The sequence below is a fragment of the Mycena indigotica genome, assembly GCF_014461135.1.
Source record: "Mycena indigotica strain 171206Taipei chromosome Unknown Mind.scaff0003, whole genome shotgun sequence".
Classification (NCBI taxonomy): domain Eukaryota; kingdom Fungi; phylum Basidiomycota; class Agaricomycetes; order Agaricales; family Mycenaceae; genus Mycena; species Mycena indigotica.
The window spans coordinates 1,932,092-1,953,921 of NW_023503002.1; the positions used below are offsets into that span (position 1 = coordinate 1,932,092).

A 21,830-nucleotide genomic window follows, 5' to 3' on the forward strand; every position below is an offset into this window, starting at 1 on the left:
CTGGCAGGCGCGTTTTGTTGGCCTGTTCGGCCTGTCGGGCCTTCGCAGCCAATAAATTGTCCTTTGCCTCTGCTACGTCCGTTTCGATTTGTTGGAGCAATTCCCTGGCTTGGAAGTCCTCTTTAGTAACTGGCAACGCAAGCAGTGGCGGCAGCATCCGCGGCGCGCGACCTGTCTTCAATTGGAAACCTGAAAATCCTGTAGAGGCGTTTACCGTATTCATCATACTGAAACGGATGCGAGGTAACGCCCGCACCCAGCCTCGCTGATTGTGCGAGATATGATAGCGAATGCATTGGATTACCGTTTTGTTTCGTACGCTCGCTCGCACCATCTGTCTGTGGATGATAAGCCGTTGACATCTTAACTTTCACTCCCGTCAATTTATGCAAAGCCTTCCAGAACTTTGAGATAAAAAGCTTATCCCTATCAGATATGAGCTCCAGTGGCAGCCCGTTCTCACAATACCATCTATCGAAGAACAACAAGGCAAAATCTTCTGCAGAGATGTTCGTTCTCGTGGGTACGAGTTGTATCTCTGCCCCAAGCCTATCGGTCAGTGTCACCAGACAATTGAAACCTTCGTCCTCCGGCAGCGGGCCGACAAAGTCAATCGCAACTGAGTCCATACGATTGGCAGGGGGTGAAGCGGACCCGCTTTCCTCCTTGTTGACGATTTGTTGCGCTGACAGTCCGCGCAGCCTGGTATGTACCCAGACTCTAGCTCCTTTCTCATATTAGGCCAGTAATAGCGTAGGGCCGCATAGGACTTATCGAAACCGAAGTGGCCCAGTGCGTCGTGCGCCATGTGGAACAGCGTCTCCCGTAGATTCCCGTGACGCGGCACAATCAGCCTTTCGCCAATAAACCACAGGTCATTTTCAGTCCGCAATCCTGGGAGCGACCCTAACAACCCTGGAAGTTTGGCCGTCCACTTGTCGACTGGATAACCTTCCCGGATTGTGTCCAGTAGTGACGCATCTGCCCGCACGTCCAGAACAGCGTTTACACCCACCGCATAACGTGGGTCTCGTGTCAATGTCAAGGCCAGAGTCGCGCCGATCTGGGCTGGCACCACCGACGCCACAGGAAGGGTTGTCACCTTCAAGCTCTCCACATCATGTGGGTCGTTGTCGACGAAGTCCGTCCGAGAAAGTGCATCAGCGCCTTCATTATCCTTACCCGGTACATAAATTATTTTCAGATCGAACTGTGATAAGAATTCCATCCACCTCGCTTGACGCCGAGATAAATCCCGTTGAGTTGAGAAATTTTCCAGAGTCCTATGGTCCGTGAAGACAGCAATTTCCGATCCAATCAAATCGTTCCGCCACTTGCGGAACGCTCGAATGATCGCCAGGAGTTCTTTTTCGTGTACTGGGTAATTCAACTCAGCGCCCTTGAAGGTCATTGAGTCGAAAGCAACAGGTCTCGCTGTCTCCCAACTCGGGCCGTACGATAGAATCGCTCCAGAGAACGCGTATCGCTCGCGTCAGTGGTCACGAAGATCCTGTTCTCGCCCATGTTCTGGTGGTCGATGGTCACCAAACAATCAGCGCTAACCACCAAGCCCTTGATTGCCTCGAAGGCGGCCTGGTGGTGTTCACGCCAGCCCGGCCAATCCTTCTCGGCCGCCTTAGTCGTCAGTGAAGACAGGACTTCGGTATGCTTCGCTAGGCCCGGCAGGAACTGGGCCACAAATCTCACCAATCCCAGGAAAGCGCGGACATGGGTTGTACTCTTGGGCGTCGGCCAGTTGAATATCCGGTCCACCTTAGCCTTATCGGCCTCAATGCCCCGCTGTGAGATGTGGTGGCCTAGGAAATCTATTTCGTAAGAGAACAGTTGCGTCTTCTTTTCGTTGCAATATAACCTCGCCTCGCGCAGGGCTGTAAATATGGCGCGAATGTGATTTTCGTGTTCGTCCTCATTCTGCGACCAAATGATCACATCGTCAATGTACACATGGCAAAAGCGGCCAATGTACTCTCTTAAGGCCGCTGTCACCCTCCGCTGTTGGACTGAAGGCGCATTGCGCAAGCCTTGGGGCATGACCAACCATTCGTAAAGACCCAGCGGTGTATTAACCGCAGTGTACTTGACGGAGTCCGGATGCATTCGCGTTTGGAAGAATGAATCGGTGAAATCAATTTTCGACCAAATCTTCCCCTTCGCGCAGTCGGCGAGAATGTCGTCGACTCTCGGCAGCGGGAAGACGTCGTGAACTGTGTTGGCATTTACCGCCCTATAGTCGTTAACCCAGCGTGGTAAGGACTCCTTATCAGCCTTAGGTATCAGCATTGCGGGCGAGGCATAAGGAGAATTTGAAGGACGAATCCGGCCAGCATCTAGGTGTTTCTTGATCAGAATGCTCCACGCTTCACGATACTTGCGAGGGCTGTTATAAGATCTACGCGTCAGTGTCGTGGAAGCCTCCTTCAATTTGATTTCGCAGTTTACATCTGCAGGTAGATCGTCAACATGAGGTATTGCATCGAAGATCGGTCTGAATTCGGATTTGATTGTGTTACCCTTTTTCTGTAAGCGCTCCCATTCGGCTAGGACATGAATACGTTCGTGTACTGCCGTAACCACGTTAACTGGCTTGCCATATTCCAGCAGGCCCATAGAATCCAGTCGGTCGCGCCGGGCTTCGCAAACCCCGCGAAGCTGCTCAGCTAGTAGTCGCCTGTTATCATGTACTTCTCGCATAACCTCGCGAAGTCTTCTTTTTGGCTTCTTGAGAGGTTCTAAGGGCGGTGGGTTCAGCAGGTCGTAGCCACACGATTTGTCGACTACAGTGCGCAGCTCGTGGTCAATAACAATTTTATTTCGATATAGGAACGGTGTGCCCAACAGGATGGGGACGCACAAGTTCGGAACAATCATGGCTCGTACAGTGCGAGAAACGTAACGGTGGTCCGTGGATATTAATCGTAGTTTAACGTATTCGGTGATCAATGGTGCGGAAGGAGAATCCGTAGGTACAGCGAGGTCGAAAGAAAAAGGCGTGTTCAAGCGTCTACGTCGGAGGCCAACTAATTCTGCTAAGTCGTCTTTGATAAGGACTAAGTGGGAGCCGTTGTCGATCAAGGATTGTACAGAAATGGGGAGGTTTGTTCGCGAGCCTTCAATCATGCAGTTCCAGAGGTAGTGGGAAGACGCGGCAGGCGAGCTCCGTACGGGGTCGGCGAGCTCTGTCGGAGAAGCACAGTCAGTGTCCGCAGGCAAAGGCTCTAGCCCACGTACATTCTGTTCCGCCGGTCCGACCTCAGAACTATCATCGTCCGTCTCTCCATCATCTTCGTTGTAGAAGTCGTTGATAAGTGCTGCGACAGGTGCCGAACGACCTTGGAAAGCAGTCTTGGGGGCAGCGCTCGCTCCCGTGTTTGTCTTTTCCGCAAGTTTGGCCCGTTGCTCCGCCGTCAGGTTCGCCCTTGCGACTTGGATCGTCTTTTTCGTCACCTTCTCCACGTCCGGAGGGGGGAAATCGCACAGGTTGTCGCGGGCGTAGTGGAATACGAAGGGCTTGCGGCATTTGCGGCACCCGAAATTCTCGTCCAACAATTTGCGCTCGTCCTCCGCCAGGAACTTAGCACGCGTGCCCTGTGTACAAGGAGGGGCGTTTTCGTTGGTGCGCGCACGCTTGTGGTGTCCGTCATCCTCGGTCAAGTCGCGGGGGCGCTTCATGTTCGCCTGTCTGGCGAACCCACGTTGTTGTTCTGCAAGCGCGGCAGCGATTTCGGCCTTGCGTGCGGTTTCGTCCTTGCGACGTTTATAGTCGATCGCCTCTACCGCCTTCGACCATTCGCGCGTCGTTGGTATAGCCGCGAGATCGTCTGCAACGTCGTCCATCGCATCGCTAAGCTTGTCGAGACAGTGGGACGCGGCATGAGCTCGGATAGCACCCTCGTCGAGGTAGGACTTTGTGTTGTGCAAGAGTTCGTTATTGCTGACGAGGCGCGTGTAGTATTTGAGGAAACCTTTGTCCGGTTTCTGGACACAGTGTCGGACCGCGCGAAGCTGCTTAGCCTCCCAGTCTGCACCCAGCAAAAACTCGCGAATCTCCGTTTTGAGGGCGTCCAAGGTGAGCTTCTGAAGTCGTTCTTTGTCGCCGCGCACGTTCTGAATCCAGTCGTTATCTTTGATTGCCTTCAGCGTACGCGCGACCAGATTCTTTGCTGTTACAGAGGCCGCTTCTGCGTGGTCATCCAGCGCGTCGAAGAACTCGCGTAGAAGCTCCGGGTCGTATGAGCCAATGGAGAGAGTTGGGCAGCGTTTAGCCGGGTCCGTGTTCGTGACTGTAGCACGAGGGAGGGACATTGCGTGTGGGGATCGCGTATACGAGAAGATGCAGGTGGGTGGTGGGGCAGGAAAAGGTACCGCGGGTCGGCGGCCAGATGTCACTTGTGACAGGGCTAGGGTTCGGCCCTCGGCTTCCCGATTTGGTAGTCCGGTACCGGCGGGGTGTGCGGCGAGGTCAGTCAATCCCAGTCCCATTGTGTCGTTGGACGCGGTGGTCATTCCAGTTGTGAGCGAGTTGGCTCGTCTGTTCGTTCTATATATGGCTCGGTGGCCGTTTATCCAGTCTGCTGGGCTGGTTTGCCCTAGTGGCTCGTCGGCCGTCGGGTGACAGAATCCGAAGAGTGTGGGAGTTTAATGGAAGTATTTTGGGCTCGCCGAGCGTGGAGGGCTTGGCGAGATCTCGAAAGAGTTGGCAGAGCCTCGGTGGGTTGCGTGGAGTGGGGGGAAACGTTTTGGGGGTGTAACAGTAGTGGGTCAAGGATGGATATCGTAAAAAAAGTGGAAACTGGGCGTACGGATGTGCCCAGAAACACTAGAACGCTCAAGGAAGGGTCCGAGATACGATAAGACCCTTGTCCGGGGGTGATTCCGCCTAACTACGCCGTACAGTGATGTAGCGTAAGAAGAAGAGAAAAAAGTGACGTCACTAAGGAAACCTCCAGGTTTACATCAGGAAGGAGATGATTAGTGAAGTGGACTGTGGACGCAGACACGTAGTGTATGCGTGTAGGTAAAATATCATAATGCAAGAGAAAAAAAAAGTACACAAGTGTTAGCAAGCAGCAAGCCTTTGTGATGAGGGGTAAGCTAGGTGTGCGAGACATGGTATCTGCTAGCCAGCATGTAATTATGTAGTGGTATATCACAGTTTTATGGAATCCCAACCAGAATCCCAATCAATGATAGTCTGAGAATCTTATTACAATATTCCAGCCTGGAACATATGATATATTCCAGGCTGGAATATTGAATAAAAACATATGGCAGATTGAGAATATTCTACGGATCTGCCCAACATTTTCCAGGCTGTCATATACCTAGCAGATGGTGAGAAAATTGAGAATATTCCACAGATCTTCCTATCATATTCCAGCCTAGAAGATGGAATGAATACAGCCTGTAATATTTATAATATTCTCATGATATTCCAGGGCGGAATATGCTCCATTGCCCGCAGTGACACCGGGGATTCGCGCAAAAAGGGAGCCTAAAGCAGGAATTTTTTGTTGGAAGACTGGTACCAAATATGGTCAGCTGATTAGAGTCAAATCAAGGCTGCAGATTTCCGTGCACATGACTCAGAAATTACCAAATAAGGTAATTCCAGAGTCACGTGCACGGGGATCAGGGCCCATGATTTATGTAAAAATTGGCCTCAGTTATTTTGGCCTGGATCTGCCACAAAAAAACCCAGCTTAGGCTGCCTTTTTTTCCCAGAACCCCAATGTGAATATATAGTATAAATTATTTTTAATAATTAAGTCTATACCGAAGTAATTGAATAATTCCAACAGGAGTCATACCCTCCATTCGTTTTGCTGCTCCCTAGGTAAGTAATATATATTAATCATACCGCAAAAATGTTTTATCAAGCTTACAATAGTTCGAGGTTTAACCTGGACCAGACGTTCACAAACCTCTGCACTTAAGCCTGGTATACTATGGTAGTCAATACCAGGACTTAGAGAGATATCTTCCTCCTTCATGAATTCAGCTAGATCTGCTATTTGTCTTGCAATAAATGGCGTATAAAGACCTTTTAGTTATTAGAGAAATATATTTCACTAAATTAGGACTCACTCTCTATGCGAAGTCGCTCTATAATTTTATCCTGAATTCTAGCAAGGGATGGAATAGCCATTTGAAGGCTAACTATATTGACTTGAGGATATCGCAATATATGATATGCACTAAACATATTATGATCAGAATTGATATTATCATTACTAGAATATCATATACCTTCGCAGAACACCATCAAGCTTGACATTTAGCCCAAGTTGGTTCCATGCCTATAGATATAATAAAAGCAGATCATATCTATAAATTGAAATTTACCTGAGGACTTAAAATAGTATTTTGTAGAAGGGAAAGGGCATCATTTATTTGGGCTTGGGTAGTTTGAAACATAGCCCAACGAGATGCAGTAATAATGCCAGAATTATATCCTGGCAAATTTTAAGTTCCTTAGAATACTAATATATATCTCTTACCCAATTGTGTCAAACGGGAATCTGCATTGTCACTCCGCATTGTCATTCGGAATTCAGAGCGTGATGTAAACATTCGGTCTAAAAATTTTTTTAGCTGTCTAACTTATAATCTGATATACTCACAAGGCTCCTCTACCCCCTTTTGAATTAAGTCATCAATCATAACCCCAATAAATCCATCTGCTCGAGACAGAATCAAAGATGGCTGATGAAGTGAACTAAGACCAGCATTGACTCCTGCAATAAGGCCTTGTGCTGCTGCCTCTTCATACCCAGTTGTACCTAGACAACAAATTATTAGATATTCAATATGTGTGTGTTCTCCTACACATACCATTGATTTGACCAGCCAAGAACAAACCCTTGAGAGTGTTTAATGAAAAGTCACATTTCATTCAGCTAGTCGCATTACCTTGATCTTCTTGGTCTCCAAGGTAGCTAAGGATGATGAATGATGAGGATTCAGAGGCGGTGGAATACTTGCCATCCAGTTCACGAGGGTCTATGTAGTCGTACTCAACACCATAGGCAGGCCGCACAATCTTGGCATGCTCAAGTCCAGGTATTGTGCGCAGCATAGGTTCTTGAAGCTCTTCAGGCATGCTACAAGAGACACCATTCGGGTAGATGATGTCTTGAAGAACATGAGCGACCAACGAGACTGAGTAATACTCAAGGGCAGCAGACCTGAATCGTAACCTTCGGGTTCCAACCAAACCGTGTGTCTGTCATTGTTGAATCGAATGATTTTGCTTTCAAGTGATGGGCAATAACGTGGCCCTGCATGAAGATTAGACATTTGTGAACCATAGAAGATTTCATGTACCTTTCTTGGTTTCTTGAATATGCACACTCAAATGTAGACTGCGTTTGACATGTTCATGGGTTAACGGTGTGGTGAATGTTTGATAGCATGCAATCTGATTGTTCTGCACACGCACCGCTGAGCCTAGAAACAACAATAAGAGAACGGACTAACCGCATTTTGCACGTGATCATTTATAAAACTAAACGGAAGAGGATTCGCGTCTCCATCTTGTCGTTCCAAAGCTCTAAAATCAATTGTGCGTTTATCGAGGCGTGCTGGGGTCCCTGTTTGCAAGCGACCAAGTTTGAACCCAGCGGCGGCCAGCGTATTGGATAAACCTCCGGGGGAAGGAGGAGAGCCTAACCGCCCAGCAGGAAAACGCTTCAGTCCTGCTCAATTGCTTAGTTTGGCATATGATTGGCGGAGAAATCTGTCTCTTGCCAATGTGGATCTCGCCGGAGAGAAAGGTGCCTGTGCAAAGAACCACTTTCGAACAAGAGATAACCTCGCCGGTGTCTGACATGGCAGTTAAGAGTACGAAATAGTATTTACAGAACGCCAGACCTAGCTTGACGCCGGATATAGGGTTATGGGCCTTGGATAGGTCCAACACAATGTCGTGGACGCTGCCTGAACGGACATCTAAATTTTTGTAGTGGTTCAGTGCTTCCTGCATGTGCTTTTTATACAGTTTTCGGTCCATTTGAGCGCGAGGTCCCTGGACAAGTAACGTTAACTTGGCGAGTATTTTCCTAAATCTCTCACCCAAACTGCCGCGCCCTTTGAACGATTGAGAATAGTAAACTGAATTCCAGCCTTGTCTGTGCATGCTGTTAGTAGTCACTCACGAACACTGTTCTAATTGGTTAGCTCACCAGCAACCACTCCCATTAAACCGTCAAGCGCGTCGATTTCGCGGACTAATGTTCCTTTTCCTACGCCGCCGATAGAAGGGTTACATGACATTTCGCCGATGGTTTGGATATTTTGCGTGAGGAGAACAGTCCTAGCGCCAGTCCTAGCAGCACCCGTAGCGGCTTCGCATCCAGCATGACCTCCTCCAATGACACAAACTAGGGCAAATTTCAGCGGAAACGAAGTCGCCACAGTTCAAGTAGAACCGTCATAACGCGGCGCAATGGAATAAAACCGTCTTGATAGTGGACGTGAGAAGAGATACATAAGTAACGCCGCGATGCTGATGGGAGATAAAACTAATCTCTCTTCCAACAACCACCAACGCGGACTATGTCGCTGCATCCTCCCCGACTAGGCTCATTCTCCGCCTTTCCCTCTGTGCCTGGAACACCAGTGCACTCTATTCAGTCGATGAGAAGGAAAGGCGCTGGTCATAGCGGACCTCTCCCAAAGATCCTCGTCGCCAACCGCGGGGTGCGCGTTTCGCTTTTCTAAATACTTCTGCTGCTAACCCTCCTTGATTTCATTCTAGGAAATCGCAATTCGCGTTTTCAGATCTGCTCATGAACTCGCGATGCACACTGTCGCGATTTATTCGTATGAGGACCGGCTCTCTGCCCATCGCCAAAAGGTTTTGAAACCAGTCTCTGACTCCTTGTCTCTAATGAGCATAGTCCGACGAAGCATATCAAGTTGGTAAAGGTTTGACGCCCGTTGCTGCCTACCTTGCGCAGGACGATATCATTCGAATCGCGCTTGAACATGGGGTGGACATGATCCATCCAGGGTCAGTGCCAAACTCCACTCTATCTCCGCCCCTTATTCAAGCCGGATAGTTACGGATTCCTTTCGGAGAATGCGGAATTCGCGCGCAAGGTTGAACAAGCTGGCATTGCTTTCATCGGGCCTTCACCTGAAGTCATTGATGGCTTGGGAGACAAGACTAAAGCCCGCACACTCGGTAAAGAGCTCCGCAATCTCCGCTCATTTCCGATCCTCACCCATGGGTAGCCATGAAAGCAGGGGTGCCTATTGTTCCAGGGACTCCGGGACCAGTCGCGTCCTACTCCGATGGCGACGCGTTTATTAAAGAGTATGGCTTTCCTGGTTGGTTATATTGGCACAGTCTGCACAATCCTTTTCTAACTTGGACGTAGTTATCATCAAGGCCGCCATGGGGGGAGGTGGCAGAGGAATGCGTGTTGTCCGTGAACAATCTGACTTCAAAGACGCGTTCGAACGGGCGACAAGTGAAGCAAAATCAGCCTTCGGTGACGGCACAGTTTTCATCGAGCGTTTTCTTGAACGGCCCCGTCACATTGAAGTCCAGATCCTTGCAGATGCTCAAGGAAACACGATCCACTTATTTGAGCGTGACTGTTCCGTTCAAAGGCGGCACCAGAAAGTTGTAGAAGTTGCTCCAGCTACCCATCTCCCGGAGGAAGTCAGGCAAGCCATTCTCTCAGATGCGATCAAGCTAGCGAAAAGTGTTGGATATCGAAATGCCGGAACAGCAGAGTTCCTAGTTGACCAAATGGGAAGGCATTACTTCATCGAGATTAATCCTCGCATTCAGGTGGAGCATACGATTACAGGTGTCTAATTTTGCATGACTTTGCTTTTTGTGATTGACATCCTGCAGAGGAAATCACCGGCATCGATATTGTTGCTGCTCAGATTCAGATTGCGGCCGGGGCCACACTTCCCCAGCTTGGCCTAACGCAAGAGGCTGTTACCAAGCGTGGTTTCGCTATCCAGTGCCGAGTAACGACGGAGGATGCATCCCAAGGCTTCCAACCCGATACTGGAAAAATCGAAGTATACCGTAGCGCAGGTGGTAATGGCGTTCGTCTGGACGCTAGCTCTGGTTTCGCTGGAGCCCAAATAACTCCCCACTATGACAGTTTGCTCGTCAAATGTACAGTCAGTGGCACAACCTACGAAGTTGCTAGACGCAAGATGCTGCGAGCTCTTGTTGAATTTAGGATTCGCGGCGTCAAAGTGATTTGTATATCAATCGCATATTCCAAGCGCTGACTCAGGATTCCAGACTAATATTCCTTTCCTCTTTCGTCTCCTTACTCATGATGTCTTCATTGGTGGCAAAACCTGGACCACCGTGAATACTTGATCTGCCCAATGAATTGGATGCTAACCTCCGTCAAGTTCATTGACGACACGCCAGAGTTGTTTAAACTCGTTCAAAGCCAGAATCGGGCTCAAAAATTGCTGGCATACCTTGGTGATCTTGCCGTTAACGGTAGCTCCATCAAAGGACAAGTGGTGCGTGACTTTCGGCGATCTACTTGCTGTTCTTACACGCCTCAAAGGGTGAACCTGGTCTGAAAGACGAAGTTATAATTCCGAAATTCCAAAATCGAGAAGATCCCTCGAGCCCTCAAACCCTAGATGCATCTATCCCGTGCGCTGTCGGTTGGCGAAATATAATTGTGGAGCAGGGGCCCGAAGCCTTTGCAAAAGCAGTTCGAGAATATCCTGGCACTCTTATCATGGACACCACGTGGCGTGATGCACACCAATCTCTCCTGGCCACCCGTCTGCGTACAATTGACATGGTCAACATTGCCAAAGAAACTAGCTACGCGCTAGCCAATGCCTACAGTCTAGAGTGTTGGGGCGGGGCAACCTTCGATGTTGCAATGCGGTTCTTGTACGAAGATCCCTGGGAGAGGCTGGTGGGTTATCTTACAGGCAGAGTGAACTCGATCCCTGATTGTCCTCCAGCGTACGTTGCGCAAGCTGGTACCAAATATTCCATTCCAGGCCCTTGTGCGCGGTGCTAACGGAGTTGGTTACACAAGCTATCCGTGGGTCTCTAGCGGCAGAGAAACGACGGAATAATTAACGTTGGTCCAGTGACAATGCTATCTACGAGTTTTCCAAGAAAGCCGTTGAAAATGGCTTAGACATCTTCAGAGTCTTCGATTCTCTCAACTACTTTGGTGCGGTCTTGATTTACATCGTTTAACTAACAATTGACAACTCTATGTTAAGAGAACGTAGGTTCCTGTGGGTATCAGTGCTCCAGAGATTCATAAACACTGCAGATGCAACTTGGAATTGATGCTGCCAAAAAAGCTGGCGGGGTCGTCGAAGCCGTGGTCTGTTATAGTGGGGACGTCGCCAGCCCCAACGAAAAGAAATATACCCTCCAGTACTATCTCGATTTCGTCGACAAACTCGTTCAGGAGGGCATCCATGTCCTCGGCGTCAAAGACATGGCTGGCTTATTGAAGCCGGAAGCCGCAAAGCTGTGGGTGACCTCGCCTACACACCACCATTGGTCTGACTTACTCCGCGAAGACTCATTGGCGCAATCCGTAAAGCATACCCAGACCTTCCCATCCATGTTCACTCGCATGACACCGCGGGCATTGCTACTGCGAGTATGATTGCTGCTGCTGCTGCTGGTGCCGACGTAGTAGATGTGGCTATTGACAGTATGTTTATATTATCCCCCCTCGTCATTCTTCACCTACTCAGGCATGTCTGGCCTAACTTCACAACCGTCCATGGGAGCGGTCTGTATGGCACTGGAGCAAACCGCCCTTGGAACTGGAATACGATTTGAAGATATTCAAGCTCTCAACCTATATTGGAGTCAAGTCCGCCTACTGTACGGCTGCTTTGAAGCAAACGTTCGCGCGTCCGACTCGAGTGTCTTCGATCATGAAATGCCTGGTGGCCAATATACTAACCTAATGGTTCGAGTTTCATCTATGTTTTGTTGGATCCTGTCCCTGAAAATGGCGTAGTTCCAAGCTTCTCAACTTGGTCTCGGGACGCAATGGACCGGTGCGATGTTTTCGTGTGATCACCGGCTCTTTTCACAATTTGATCACGCAGTAATTAAACAGAAATATATCGACGCAAATGAACTTTGTGGAAACATCATCAAGGCCAGTGAAGTGACGCTTGGTCAAGCTAACGAATGAACGAGAGATACCAGGTTACACCTTCTTCCAAAGTCGTCGGCGACTTTGCGCAATGGATGACATCAAATTCACTGACCAAAGAGCAAGTTGTGGAGCGTGCAGAACAACTTGATTTCCCTTCTTCGGTTGTCGAATTTTTCCAGGGTTATCTTGGACAGCCGGTCGGCGGGTTTCCGGAGCCTTTACGCACCAGAATCATACGAAACAAGCCTAGAATTGATGGCAGACCTGGTGCTACGATGGATCCTCTTGACTTCAAGAAAATCAAAGCAGATTTGAGAAGCAAGTTTGGAAAGCATATCACTGATGCCGATGTGATCTCATCAGTGATGTATCCCAAGGCAAGCGTGTAGCTCTCCTATTAGTATTGTAAGCTCAAACAATTCAGGTGTTTGAAGATTATCAAGGATTCATCGAAAAATACGGTGATCTTAGGTAGCACACTTGCCATTTGCGGTCGTTGAGGCTCAAGTGACTGCAGTGTGATTCCGACCCGCTACTTCCTCGGTCGTCCAGATATGGGAGAAGAAATGCACATCTCCATCGAGCAGGGGAAAACTCTTATCATCCGACTTATGGCTGTTGGGCCTGTTGTCGAAGGGCACGCTCAACGCGATGTTTGGTTTGAGGTCAACGGAGAAGTAAGCCATCCAACAATATTTGGCAATATTGCATAGACGCCATTCGCACAGGTGCGCGCTGTCTCTGTCGAAGACAAAAATTCGGCCGTTGAAACCGTCTCGCGCGAGAAAGCCACTAACGACCCTGGATCCGTTGGCGCACCTATGTCTGGTGTCGTTGTCGAGGTAAGAGTCAAGGAAGGTCAAGAAATCAAGAAGGGTGACCCCATATGCGGTGTGTGGTATCTATGACATTAACCCCTTCCCTCATTGTCCCTCAGTCTTGAGTGCGATGAAGGTAGATTTGCCTGACTTTTTTGACGATCCCCACTTCTGACTCGTCTATAGATGGAATCCGCTGTGACTGCACCAGTATCAGGACATGTCAAACGGGTGACCGTACAAGAAGGTAAGGCAAGGGTACTTTTGGTGCACCATATTGCTCACGCAGTTGAAAGGCGATTCCATTACACAAGGCGATCTGGTCGCTGAGATCATGCACTAGAATACAACTGGCTTGCCTTGGCTAGATGCTGAATACAATCTTCACGGAGCTGCTCAACTATGACCTATTCCTCTCTATGAGCCTGCGTAAGTGGAAAAGCTCGGTGACTACCTTGGCCGGAAGGATTTCATTCATCTGCCCGACGCCCGTACCAGCCCAGATGATCATCCTATCGGCATCTTCCATTTCGACTCCCTTTCTCAATGATTGTTGGAGGAGTTGCACTGAAACACCATTTTCGAAGTCGTCGACAATACCTGATTTGTTTGTGCTTTTGAATCCAACGGTGCAGTGAGAACAAACTATTGCGTAAGCCTCGACCATCAATCCCGACTGGCCAACCGAGTGTTTGTCTCGCATAGTCCCATGCCTGCAGTTGAGTACTTGACGTGTGTGGAATGAGTGGAACGCACCAGGCTTCGAAGTGTCGAATCAGACTTGGCCGACAGGAGGGCCTGCTTTTGGACCGCATTGTACAGAGACTCGTTAGCCAGAAGAAATCGGGTGCCGAGAACAACTCCTTCTGCCCCTAAGGTCAGCATCGACGCAATGTGTCCACCGTTTGCCAGTCCCCCGGCCGCAAGCACCAGCGGGCCGTCTGGGGGGATGGCATCAAGAATGGAGGAGACCAAATTGACCACAGGCAAAGCATTGCTCGCTCCATGTCCACCACTCTCGATACCCTGAGCAACAATGACATCGACGCCCCATTCCAATGCCGCCGTTAGAGCCTGCTGAATGCTTGAAATCTGGACGAAGATCAAGGTTTTCGGTTTTCCCTTTCCCTTGTCATATTGACGAATGAATCTGATCCACTCGGGAAAATCTGAACCAAAAGATAGCCAGATAGCTTGGACGTTGTTGTCCAGAGCGATACGCAGCAGTTCAACGAAGGGCGAGTTGGGTTGCTCAAGCTGCCAGACCAGGAATCCAACACCGATCGGTAGGTTGAAGTGGCCTTGCTCTACGAGCGCTGATTGCGCCAAAGACAACTCCTCCTGGAAGCTTGCTACGGTAACTCCATAGCCTACGTTTATGAGCTTTCAAAGATATAAATTCCAGTACTACGTACCGCTCCCTGAAAGAAAGCCGAAGGCACCCGCAGCAGAGACTTCGCCAGCGAGCTTCCCTTGGTAATTGCTCTGTTATTAGCCTGGAGAAAATCCTCACTCACGCACCACCGCCAGCACCTGCCATAGGTCCAAGTACAAGCGGAAACCTTTGAAGGGTTATCACAGTGATAATTATATTGAGAACTGACTGGGTCCCCAGTAACTGGGTCAGTTTACTGGCGACTGTAATCATTAGAACGTGACAGGTGTTTGAGTCAACGGTTGGGTTGGGTCTTTCCGGAGGCAAGAAAAGCTGTTGGGCTATAGTAGTATTAGTACACTTGGAACTTGTATTTTGAAATATTGCTGATTTCGAAGGTGTCACGCCCCAGATCAGACCTTGGGACATGTCGACCTCAACCCCCAGTCGGTTACCATCGACGTCTTCTCCAGTTCACCAACGGACAGCGACCAACTCCTCGGCCTCATCTTTTCCCCCATCTACCCCCAGCGGATCTTCTGGTCCAGCCGCTGCCATCACCCTCGAAGGACTCCTCACCGCTCATGCCGCCGACCAAGACCCCAAATTAGCCGCCCTTGAACACGCCGTATCGGAGAGGAATACCCTTAGCTCTCAGAATGCGCAACTCTGGAAGCTCATCGAAAAACAACGGACGGGTTATAACCAGATTCTGAAAGAATTGGAGCGTGTGCGTTCTGAAAGAGACGGTTATAAGGCAAAGCTCGGTGCAATCGTTGGTGTCCAATCCCGTTCACGTAAGGAGACCTTGAATGGAGAGAAGGAGAAGGAAATCAAGGAAACAGACGACTCTCGTCCGTCAACTTACATCTTAACCTAATCAATTGCTCACCCAAGTCTTCAGATACTCCTCGGGCCAATCAGGAAATGACGACTTATCCTTCCTTCCAGTCGAACTCGACTGCTACCCCACCCCGCCAAAAATCATCATTGGCGCCTCTTCTTGTCCCTCCAAGAGCAGAAAGTTTACCGGTGTCAACCGCCTTGGACAACGCGCAGGCCGCTAAATCTACATCTATAACCCCTCCAAACATCCCGAACTTTGCATCACAGACCCCCCCCCTCCACAGCGACAGTCTCCCGTTGTACCTACCCCGCAACCCCCCAACAACGCGTCTCGCCATATTCCCAGCTCTTCTACGTCGACCATAACTCCATCGGTCCAGCCACCACCTGCTGCTCCGATTGTCACCCCTCCTACTGATTTGCCTATCCAGACATTATCTCCTCAGCAGACACCCAACAACTCTATGTTGGCGGCCTTGAATGGCTCTCGTGCTCAACCTCTTTCACGGGAATCTCGTATCTCATTGCCCGACGAAGCCCGTCATTATATCACAACCATGGGGGAGTCACCTGTCCCCAGCCCAAACGTCGATGCATTTGCCCCCCGAGCACTGCCCAACGCCCCTTCAGATAGCGAATTTCTGGACCTTGAAGAGATCGAAGAGGGTTCACAACAGGATGGAAGTGAGGAAGAAGACTCGCCTCAATTCGATATCCAAACGACGACGCAGCCACTTTATGCCCCAAGAAAAATTCAAAATGGCAGCCAGGACCGCATAAAATCTGATTCGCCAGGCGAGTCACCGCCAACTATCCAACAGCAAATACAACAGCAGCGAAGCATGGCCCAGCAACAACAACAGCTCCATACCCAACAACAGCCCCCACCGCCTTTGATTCAGCCGCAACCCAGCGAAACTCTTGCTCCGTTACAACCACTGCGGCCTCAAGGTCCAACTGCTGTACCTGCATCATTCCGTGCATTGCCATTGCTCTCCTCCGACCTTCCATCTACTACAATAACTGTCTCGCATTCCTTTGTCCGACCGAACGATCGCGGCAAAGAGGTGCTTTCGTTTGTAGTCCATATCGACCCCGGGCATAATAAAGAGGGCTGGAAAGTGGAAAAGCTCTATTCCGATGTTATTGCGCTAGACCAACGAGTGCGCAACAGTGTTGGTAAGACAATGGGGAAGAAAATGGTAACTTTGCCGGAAGGCAAACTGTGGAAAGATCATGCGCCAGCCAAGGTCGATCAACGAAAGGTGGGCTGCTTGCTATGCAGTAGATTTTCTAGTCTGAACGTTAAACAGGCCATCCTAGAAACATATTTGCAAGCCCTGGTCAATCTGCCTATCAAGAGCAATGACGAGGTTATCGCGTTCTTTACCTCCGACATAATCCGGGACTACAAGCAACCCATCATGCAGGCGGGACACAAGGAAGGTTATCTAACAAAACGCGGGAAAAATTTTGGTGGCTGGAAGACCCGATTTTTCGTGCTGCAAGGTCCGATCTTGGAGTATTACGACTGCGTATGTAAACTTGTGGGAAGCTCAATCGTACTGACATACCCAACAGCGTGGCGGCGCTCATCTTGGGTCCATCGCAATAACTGGAGCGCAGATTGGGCGACAGCAGCGGAGTGATAAACCCGCAACTGACGAGGAGAAAGAATACAGGCATGCTTTTCTCATCGTCGAAGCCAAGAAAGGGCCCGGTGGCAATCACCCTCGTCATGTTTTATGCGCCGAGAGCGATATTGAACGAGATGCTTGGGTTGAAATTCTCGTCCGGTACTTCAGTGGATTCTATAACGAGGAGCCTGTTTCATATGGACAAGCTTTGCCCTCGACGAATGCAACTTCACGCCCTAGTGCTGATGTCTCGTATGGCCGTCCATCAAGTCCGGCTCGTTCTCTTGACTCCCCAATCGACCGACAAGCCGGGGCTTCCATCGATTCACCAGCGGCTCGTCGTATCCTGGAATCACAAAGCCAGCAACGCCAACAGCCGTCCAGCTTGCCTGATTCGTCACCTCTGTCCAATGCGACCACAGAAGCACCATATCAACGAGCGAATTCAGAACTGGGCCACTATTCGGATCCACAAAATGGTACTCCGCGTAGTCGACGACAGCATTCACCAGAGCATCATCGGCGTGAAGGTCCACACAAAGGATTCCAGCCGACCCTTAACACCGTTGCATCTTCTCCCATCACCCCTGTAGCGCAACAAGTCGAGCGTCAGGAACGTCCACCTTCCCCGGATTCCAAGGTCAAAATATCAGGACCTATGAACGGCACACCGATACCAGCCGGCTATAAATTTGGTGGGAAGGATGCACCGCCGCCACAAGCAGAACCATCTACCCCGGCTGGGGCCAATGATAGGCGTGAAAAAGCCAAATCCCGTTCATTCTGGGGCTTTGGGCGACCAGGTGCCGGCGGAGAAAAGCTAGAGAAAGGAGCTCCCCCTTCTGTCGCCACTTTTGCTCATCGTGCTGTGTTTGGTGTTTCGCTTGAGGAGTCTCTCGATGTTGCTGAAATTGCACATCTTCCTGCCATAGTTTTCCGGTGCATTCAGTATCTTGAAGCAAAAAAGGCGGATCAAGAAGAAGGCATCTATCGTCTTAGCGGCAGTTCAGCCGTCATCAAATCCCTCAAAGACAGATTCAACATGGGTATGTGAACACGCTATGCACCTCCTGTGTTTAAATTTCTTCGTAGAAGGAGACATAGATCTCGTTAGCTCTGATGAATATTGGGACCCTCATGCTATTGCGGGCCTTCTCAAAAGTTTTCTACGCGAACTTCCTGCCAGCATCTTAACACATAACCTGCACATGAAATTTCTCTCTGTTATCGGTGAGGAAACAGTCCAGCTGCTCGTTTCGGGGCTCAGAGCCTTGTAGACTTTGTGGACCCACAGGAACGAATCAAAGAACTCGCACAGCTCATCGCGGCGTTGCCTTTCGCCAATTATAGTTTGCTAAGAGCGTTGACAGCCCATCTAATCCTCATAGTACAAAACGCGACAGTTAACAAAATGACGATGCGCAACGTCGGTATCGTATTCAGTCCTACGTTGGGTAAGTCTGTTCGCATATTATGTGTTGCAGCCATTTTTACGTGTGTGTGTCAGGAATTCCTGCACCCCTTTTCAATCTCATGTTGAGCGAGTTCACCCGAGTGTTTAGAGTGGATGATGAGGACGACGGCAATCCGGAAAGCAAACAGTCCTCTGACACTGAAACTTCAGATCGGCGAAATAGCCGACAATATACTACCAGTGCAGCAGACCAACTACTTGGTTTGTCAGGAAGGACACTCCCAGGTCAGGGTCATCTTAATATATTTAACCCACATATTTCATTCTCACAATTACCAAACCAGCCTCCGATGAAGGACCGTCAGACGACGACTCAATTCAGTATGAGAGCGGCACGGAAACGACGGAGGAAAATGCGACTGCAGAATCTTCAAGCTCCAGTCCAGTACCGGGCTCATTGAACGAAGCGCCGCCGCCGTCTTCGAAACCAAGTAAAGCCACGACCATGGCCTCCGCTAAAGGGTTGTCGGTTAGTTTGCGCGGCAACCGTTATTCAACTATGATGGGCGGAAATGGTATAGGCCTACCTGCATCCCCTCGACCACCATCATCGCCTAGAGCTGTGCCTCCAGATGCATAACTCGTCCTTTTGTAAATCGTATGTAGTGACTCTTTGATACCCTATGTATTGGAACCATCAGTTCATCACGTGTCGCATTTCCTTTCTCATGGGCTTTCGACAAGCAGCCGTATTAGGCCCTGTCTGCTTCTTTCTCGGTGTCTTGTTCATCTGCTTCAGCGTTGACTATCGGGTTCTTTGGGGAGGACTTACGGAGGAAACTATCCAAGATGGATTCCAGTTTTACACAACTTTTTTCAATGCACCGCCCGCAATCAAGGTTCGCAGCCTGCCTACTTTGCTTCCAGCGGCTGAAATAACGTCGAGGCTCTTCTACATGGGATGATTGGAGTTGTCGTCGTGGGCCTTATCGCCAAACTACACGCTTGGGATGATAGTGCTATGTTTTTCGATGGTTCATGCATTGGTGGGTGGAATTTGTTGCGCCCCGTTCGCTCTAAAGCCGGCCCAGCCACCATGATATTTGCGCTTGCCGTCTACGTAACGGTCGTTGTGCCTATGCTACGCACCATCGTCACACCGCAAGCGGGGGACTCGAGGAGTGACCAAGTGGAGGCGCTGACAATCCTTTCTGCGGCCAACATTATCATTGTTGCGTGTCTGGCTCTTGTCCTTTTACTACAAGTACACCTTCTACTTCAAGGTCACTGCCATAGACTGATCATCTGTCCTAGGCTGGTCAGGAATACGCGCGCCGGACTGACGCGAAGGAACGAGACACATTAGAGTCCGAAGAGAAGAAGAAGAAACTCGAATAATTTTATATCCCTGTCAAGTTTCTCATGCCTTGTTCTATCATTCCGGACGTGTGAATGCTTGCTATCATGTCTCCCAGTGCGCTCAAGGAACTATACGGTCCTGATGAGATTCGAGACGAAACCTATCTAGACAAGACTCGTATTCTCAACGAAGCTATTGCGGAGATTGGTTGGGGGCGATACCAAGTATACCTTTTCCTCTGTGCTGGTTTTGGCTGGTTTGCGTTTGTCTTTGACCGTCTTCAACCCGTCTTGAACTCAATAACTCGTGCAGAGACAGCGTTTGGCCCGTTCGTCTCTTTTTCTCTCGACGATGTTCGCTTATCGACAAAGCTCATTACTGGTCTGATTCTCTCACCTGTGGTCACTGAATTCAACTTCAACGGACCATTCCTGTCGCTGGCCGCTAATGCTGGATTACTGGTTGGCGCCATTTTTTGGGGGGTCGGATCCGATATTTGGGGCCGTCGATGGTCTTTTAATTTAGTAGGAACATTTGGAGGGTGGTCCAGGAATTCTCACCTTTTGCTCTCACGCAGACATTACTAATCGCGGGTGTGTTCGGTGTCGCCGCTGGAGGCTCATCCAACTTTCTCCAACTTGCCTCTTTGCTTGCATGTGTCGGCGTTGGCGTTGGCGGTTCGCAGGAGTATTGAATCATTTCCACCCGAACACTGAACGCTTTCTAGGCAACCTCCCTGTGGATTCCGCAGTCTTCCTTGGTACTCGCTCATCAATGTTCAATGCCTTCCAGTCTCACGTTTTAGACTTGGTCCCCGCTCGAAACCAGTATATGTTGACTGTCCTTTCGGTTTGGTGGAGCCTTGGACAGTTGCTCATCAGTCTGGTATGTGATTCATGATCATATGAGAACGACACGTTCTGAGCCCAAACTCAGCTTGCATGGCCCTTGATTGCCAATTTCACCTGCTCTGAACTACTATGCCCAGCGAGAGACAATATGGGATGGCGTTACCTGCTCTTCACTCTCGGGGCTCTCACGCTAGTATTCTGTGCGGTTCGCGTTTGCATTTTCAACTTGTTGGAATCTCCTCGCTTTCTTATCGGTATCGGGAAAGATCAACAAGCCGTTGAGGTCGTGCACCGTTTGGCCGCTTACAATTCCACGACCACCAATCTTCGTATTGATGATTTGAATGCTGTGGAGGAGAAGCAGACTCGGGATCGACCTATCGTCAGTACCACCTCAACTCTCACTCTCGCCCACATCAAGGCGTTATTTGCCACTCGCAGAATGGCAACATCTACCTGCTTACTCATAGTACTATGGGGCGGTAAGACATTCATCTAGCTCGCTGGAGACCACCGTGACAACTGTGTCTTCTGCTAGGAATTGGACTTGCAAGCACACTATACAACAACTTTCTTCCTTTTCTGCAAGATTTTCCTTGACATAAGCCGTGCTATCAACTCATATCCTTCTGCAGGTTAACTAGTCGAGGAGCGAAATTCGGAGACGGTTCACTTTATATCACCTATCGTAACGTAAGCGATAGTCAGGCTTATCGGACAGTAATTTACGTTTAACTCTTCCAGCAGGTAATCTTGAGCGCGATTGGTGTTCCTGGGGCTATCTTAGCAGGGTGGGCGGTACAACTCCCTTTTTTGGGGAGAAAAGGCACATTCTCGGTGTCCTGCGGCAAGTCACGACCTATTCAACCTTTTTTTTTGCTAAAAAGCGGATGGATGTTAGGGCTCACCGGCGTATTCCTGTTTGCTACGACCACCGCACGAAGCTCCGTTCAACTTCTCGGGTGGAATTGTGGTTATGTTTTCTTCAGCAACGTAGGTAAACTCCTTCATAAGCTTATTAATTGACTCGGCCTTCCTTGAGAAGATAATGTACGGCGTGCTTTATGCCATGTCCCCAGAGCTCTTCCCCGCCAAAGATCGTGGGACTGGGAATGCTCTGGTCTCAACATCGACCCGTGTGTTTGGTGTCCTTGTGAGTACATACCACTTCGTTTTATATTGATAGGTAGTAAAATGCTCGCAGGCACCTGTTATTGCACTCTACGCCGATGTTTCTACTGCTGTTCCAGTATATGTATCAGGCTCAATCTTGATCTGTATGGGGATGGTAGCGTGGTTGCTCCCATTTGACGCTCAGGGTCATCAGTCTATGTAATCCATTACGTACACATCAAACATGTGACT

The 21,830-nt window shown here is 49.5% G+C and overlaps 6 protein-coding genes across 6 annotated transcripts; 4 read left to right on the plus strand and 2 right to left on the minus strand.

Moving 5' to 3' along the window:
• Positions 1–5,775: 5,775 nt before the first annotated feature.
• Positions 5,776–8,508, minus strand: MIND_00330100 (Mitochondrial translation optimization protein; the record flags this gene model as incomplete). Its single annotated transcript, XM_037360156.1, has 18 exons — positions 5,776–5,850; positions 5,904–6,061; positions 6,106–6,215; positions 6,268–6,317; positions 6,364–6,473; positions 6,519–6,596; positions 6,642–6,800; positions 6,853–6,880; positions 6,931–6,956; positions 7,003–7,152; positions 7,206–7,298; positions 7,345–7,447; positions 7,498–7,715; positions 7,768–7,842; positions 7,891–8,044; positions 8,092–8,147; positions 8,202–8,399; positions 8,448–8,508. The coding sequence occupies 18 exons, from the start codon at positions 8,506–8,508 to the stop codon at positions 5,776–5,778; spliced, it is 1,902 nt and encodes a 633-aa protein (XP_037223041.1).
• Positions 8,509–8,568: 60 nt separating this feature from the next.
• On the plus strand, positions 8,569–13,325 carry MIND_00330200 (Pyruvate carboxylase; the record flags this gene model as incomplete). Its single annotated transcript, XM_037360157.1, has 24 exons — positions 8,569–8,718; positions 8,777–8,875; positions 8,919–9,031; positions 9,081–9,205; positions 9,256–9,351; positions 9,402–9,839; positions 9,887–10,245; positions 10,295–10,363; positions 10,411–10,527; positions 10,575–10,940; positions 10,990–11,072; positions 11,122–11,212; positions 11,313–11,518; positions 11,569–11,705; positions 11,749–11,969; positions 12,021–12,060; positions 12,112–12,173; positions 12,215–12,547; positions 12,589–12,635; positions 12,682–12,841; positions 12,893–13,055; positions 13,102–13,118; positions 13,169–13,229; positions 13,279–13,325. Exons 1-24 carry the CDS (start codon positions 8,575–8,577, stop codon positions 13,323–13,325), a joined length of 3,594 nt encoding a protein of 1,197 aa, XP_037223042.1. The 5' UTR covers positions 8,569–8,574.
• On the minus strand, positions 13,315–14,717 carry MIND_00330300 (CBM1 domain-containing protein; the record flags this gene model as incomplete). Its single annotated transcript, XM_037360158.1, has 7 exons — positions 14,587–14,717; positions 14,504–14,544; positions 14,398–14,454; positions 13,739–14,352; positions 13,629–13,695; positions 13,437–13,582; positions 13,315–13,389 (listed from the first exon to the last, which is right to left on the minus strand). Exons 1-7 carry the CDS (start codon positions 14,628–14,630, stop codon positions 13,315–13,317), a joined length of 1,044 nt encoding a protein of 347 aa, XP_037223043.1. The 5' UTR covers positions 14,631–14,717.
• Positions 14,718–14,784: 67 nt separating this feature from the next.
• Positions 14,785–18,894, plus strand: MIND_00330400 (uncharacterized protein; the record flags this gene model as incomplete). The annotated part of the gene is made up of 8 exons (XM_037360159.1): positions 14,785–15,211; positions 15,471–16,468; positions 16,517–16,738; positions 16,785–17,886; positions 17,933–18,070; positions 18,118–18,294; positions 18,348–18,539; positions 18,599–18,894. 8 exons carry the CDS (start codon positions 14,785–14,787, stop codon positions 18,892–18,894), a joined length of 3,552 nt encoding a protein of 1,183 aa, XP_037223044.1.
• A 73-nt stretch (positions 18,895–18,967) lies between these two features.
• MIND_00330500 (uncharacterized protein) lies at positions 18,968–19,652 on the plus strand (the record flags this gene model as incomplete). The annotated part of the gene is made up of 4 exons (XM_037360160.1): positions 18,968–19,153; positions 19,201–19,300; positions 19,346–19,518; positions 19,569–19,652. The coding sequence occupies exons 1-4, from the start codon at positions 18,983–18,985 to the stop codon at positions 19,650–19,652; spliced, it is 528 nt and encodes a 175-aa protein (XP_037223045.1). The 5' UTR covers positions 18,968–18,982.
• A 66-nt stretch (positions 19,653–19,718) lies between these two features.
• MIND_00330600 (MFS domain-containing protein) lies at positions 19,719–21,801 on the plus strand (the record flags this gene model as incomplete). The annotated part of the gene is made up of 9 exons (XM_037360161.1): positions 19,719–20,138; positions 20,192–20,291; positions 20,342–20,499; positions 20,551–20,847; positions 20,907–20,947; positions 21,101–21,158; positions 21,210–21,458; positions 21,511–21,618; positions 21,670–21,801. The coding sequence occupies 9 exons, from the start codon at positions 19,719–19,721 to the stop codon at positions 21,799–21,801; spliced, it is 1,563 nt and encodes a 520-aa protein (XP_037223046.1).
• Between the last annotated feature and the right edge of the window lie 29 nt (positions 21,802–21,830).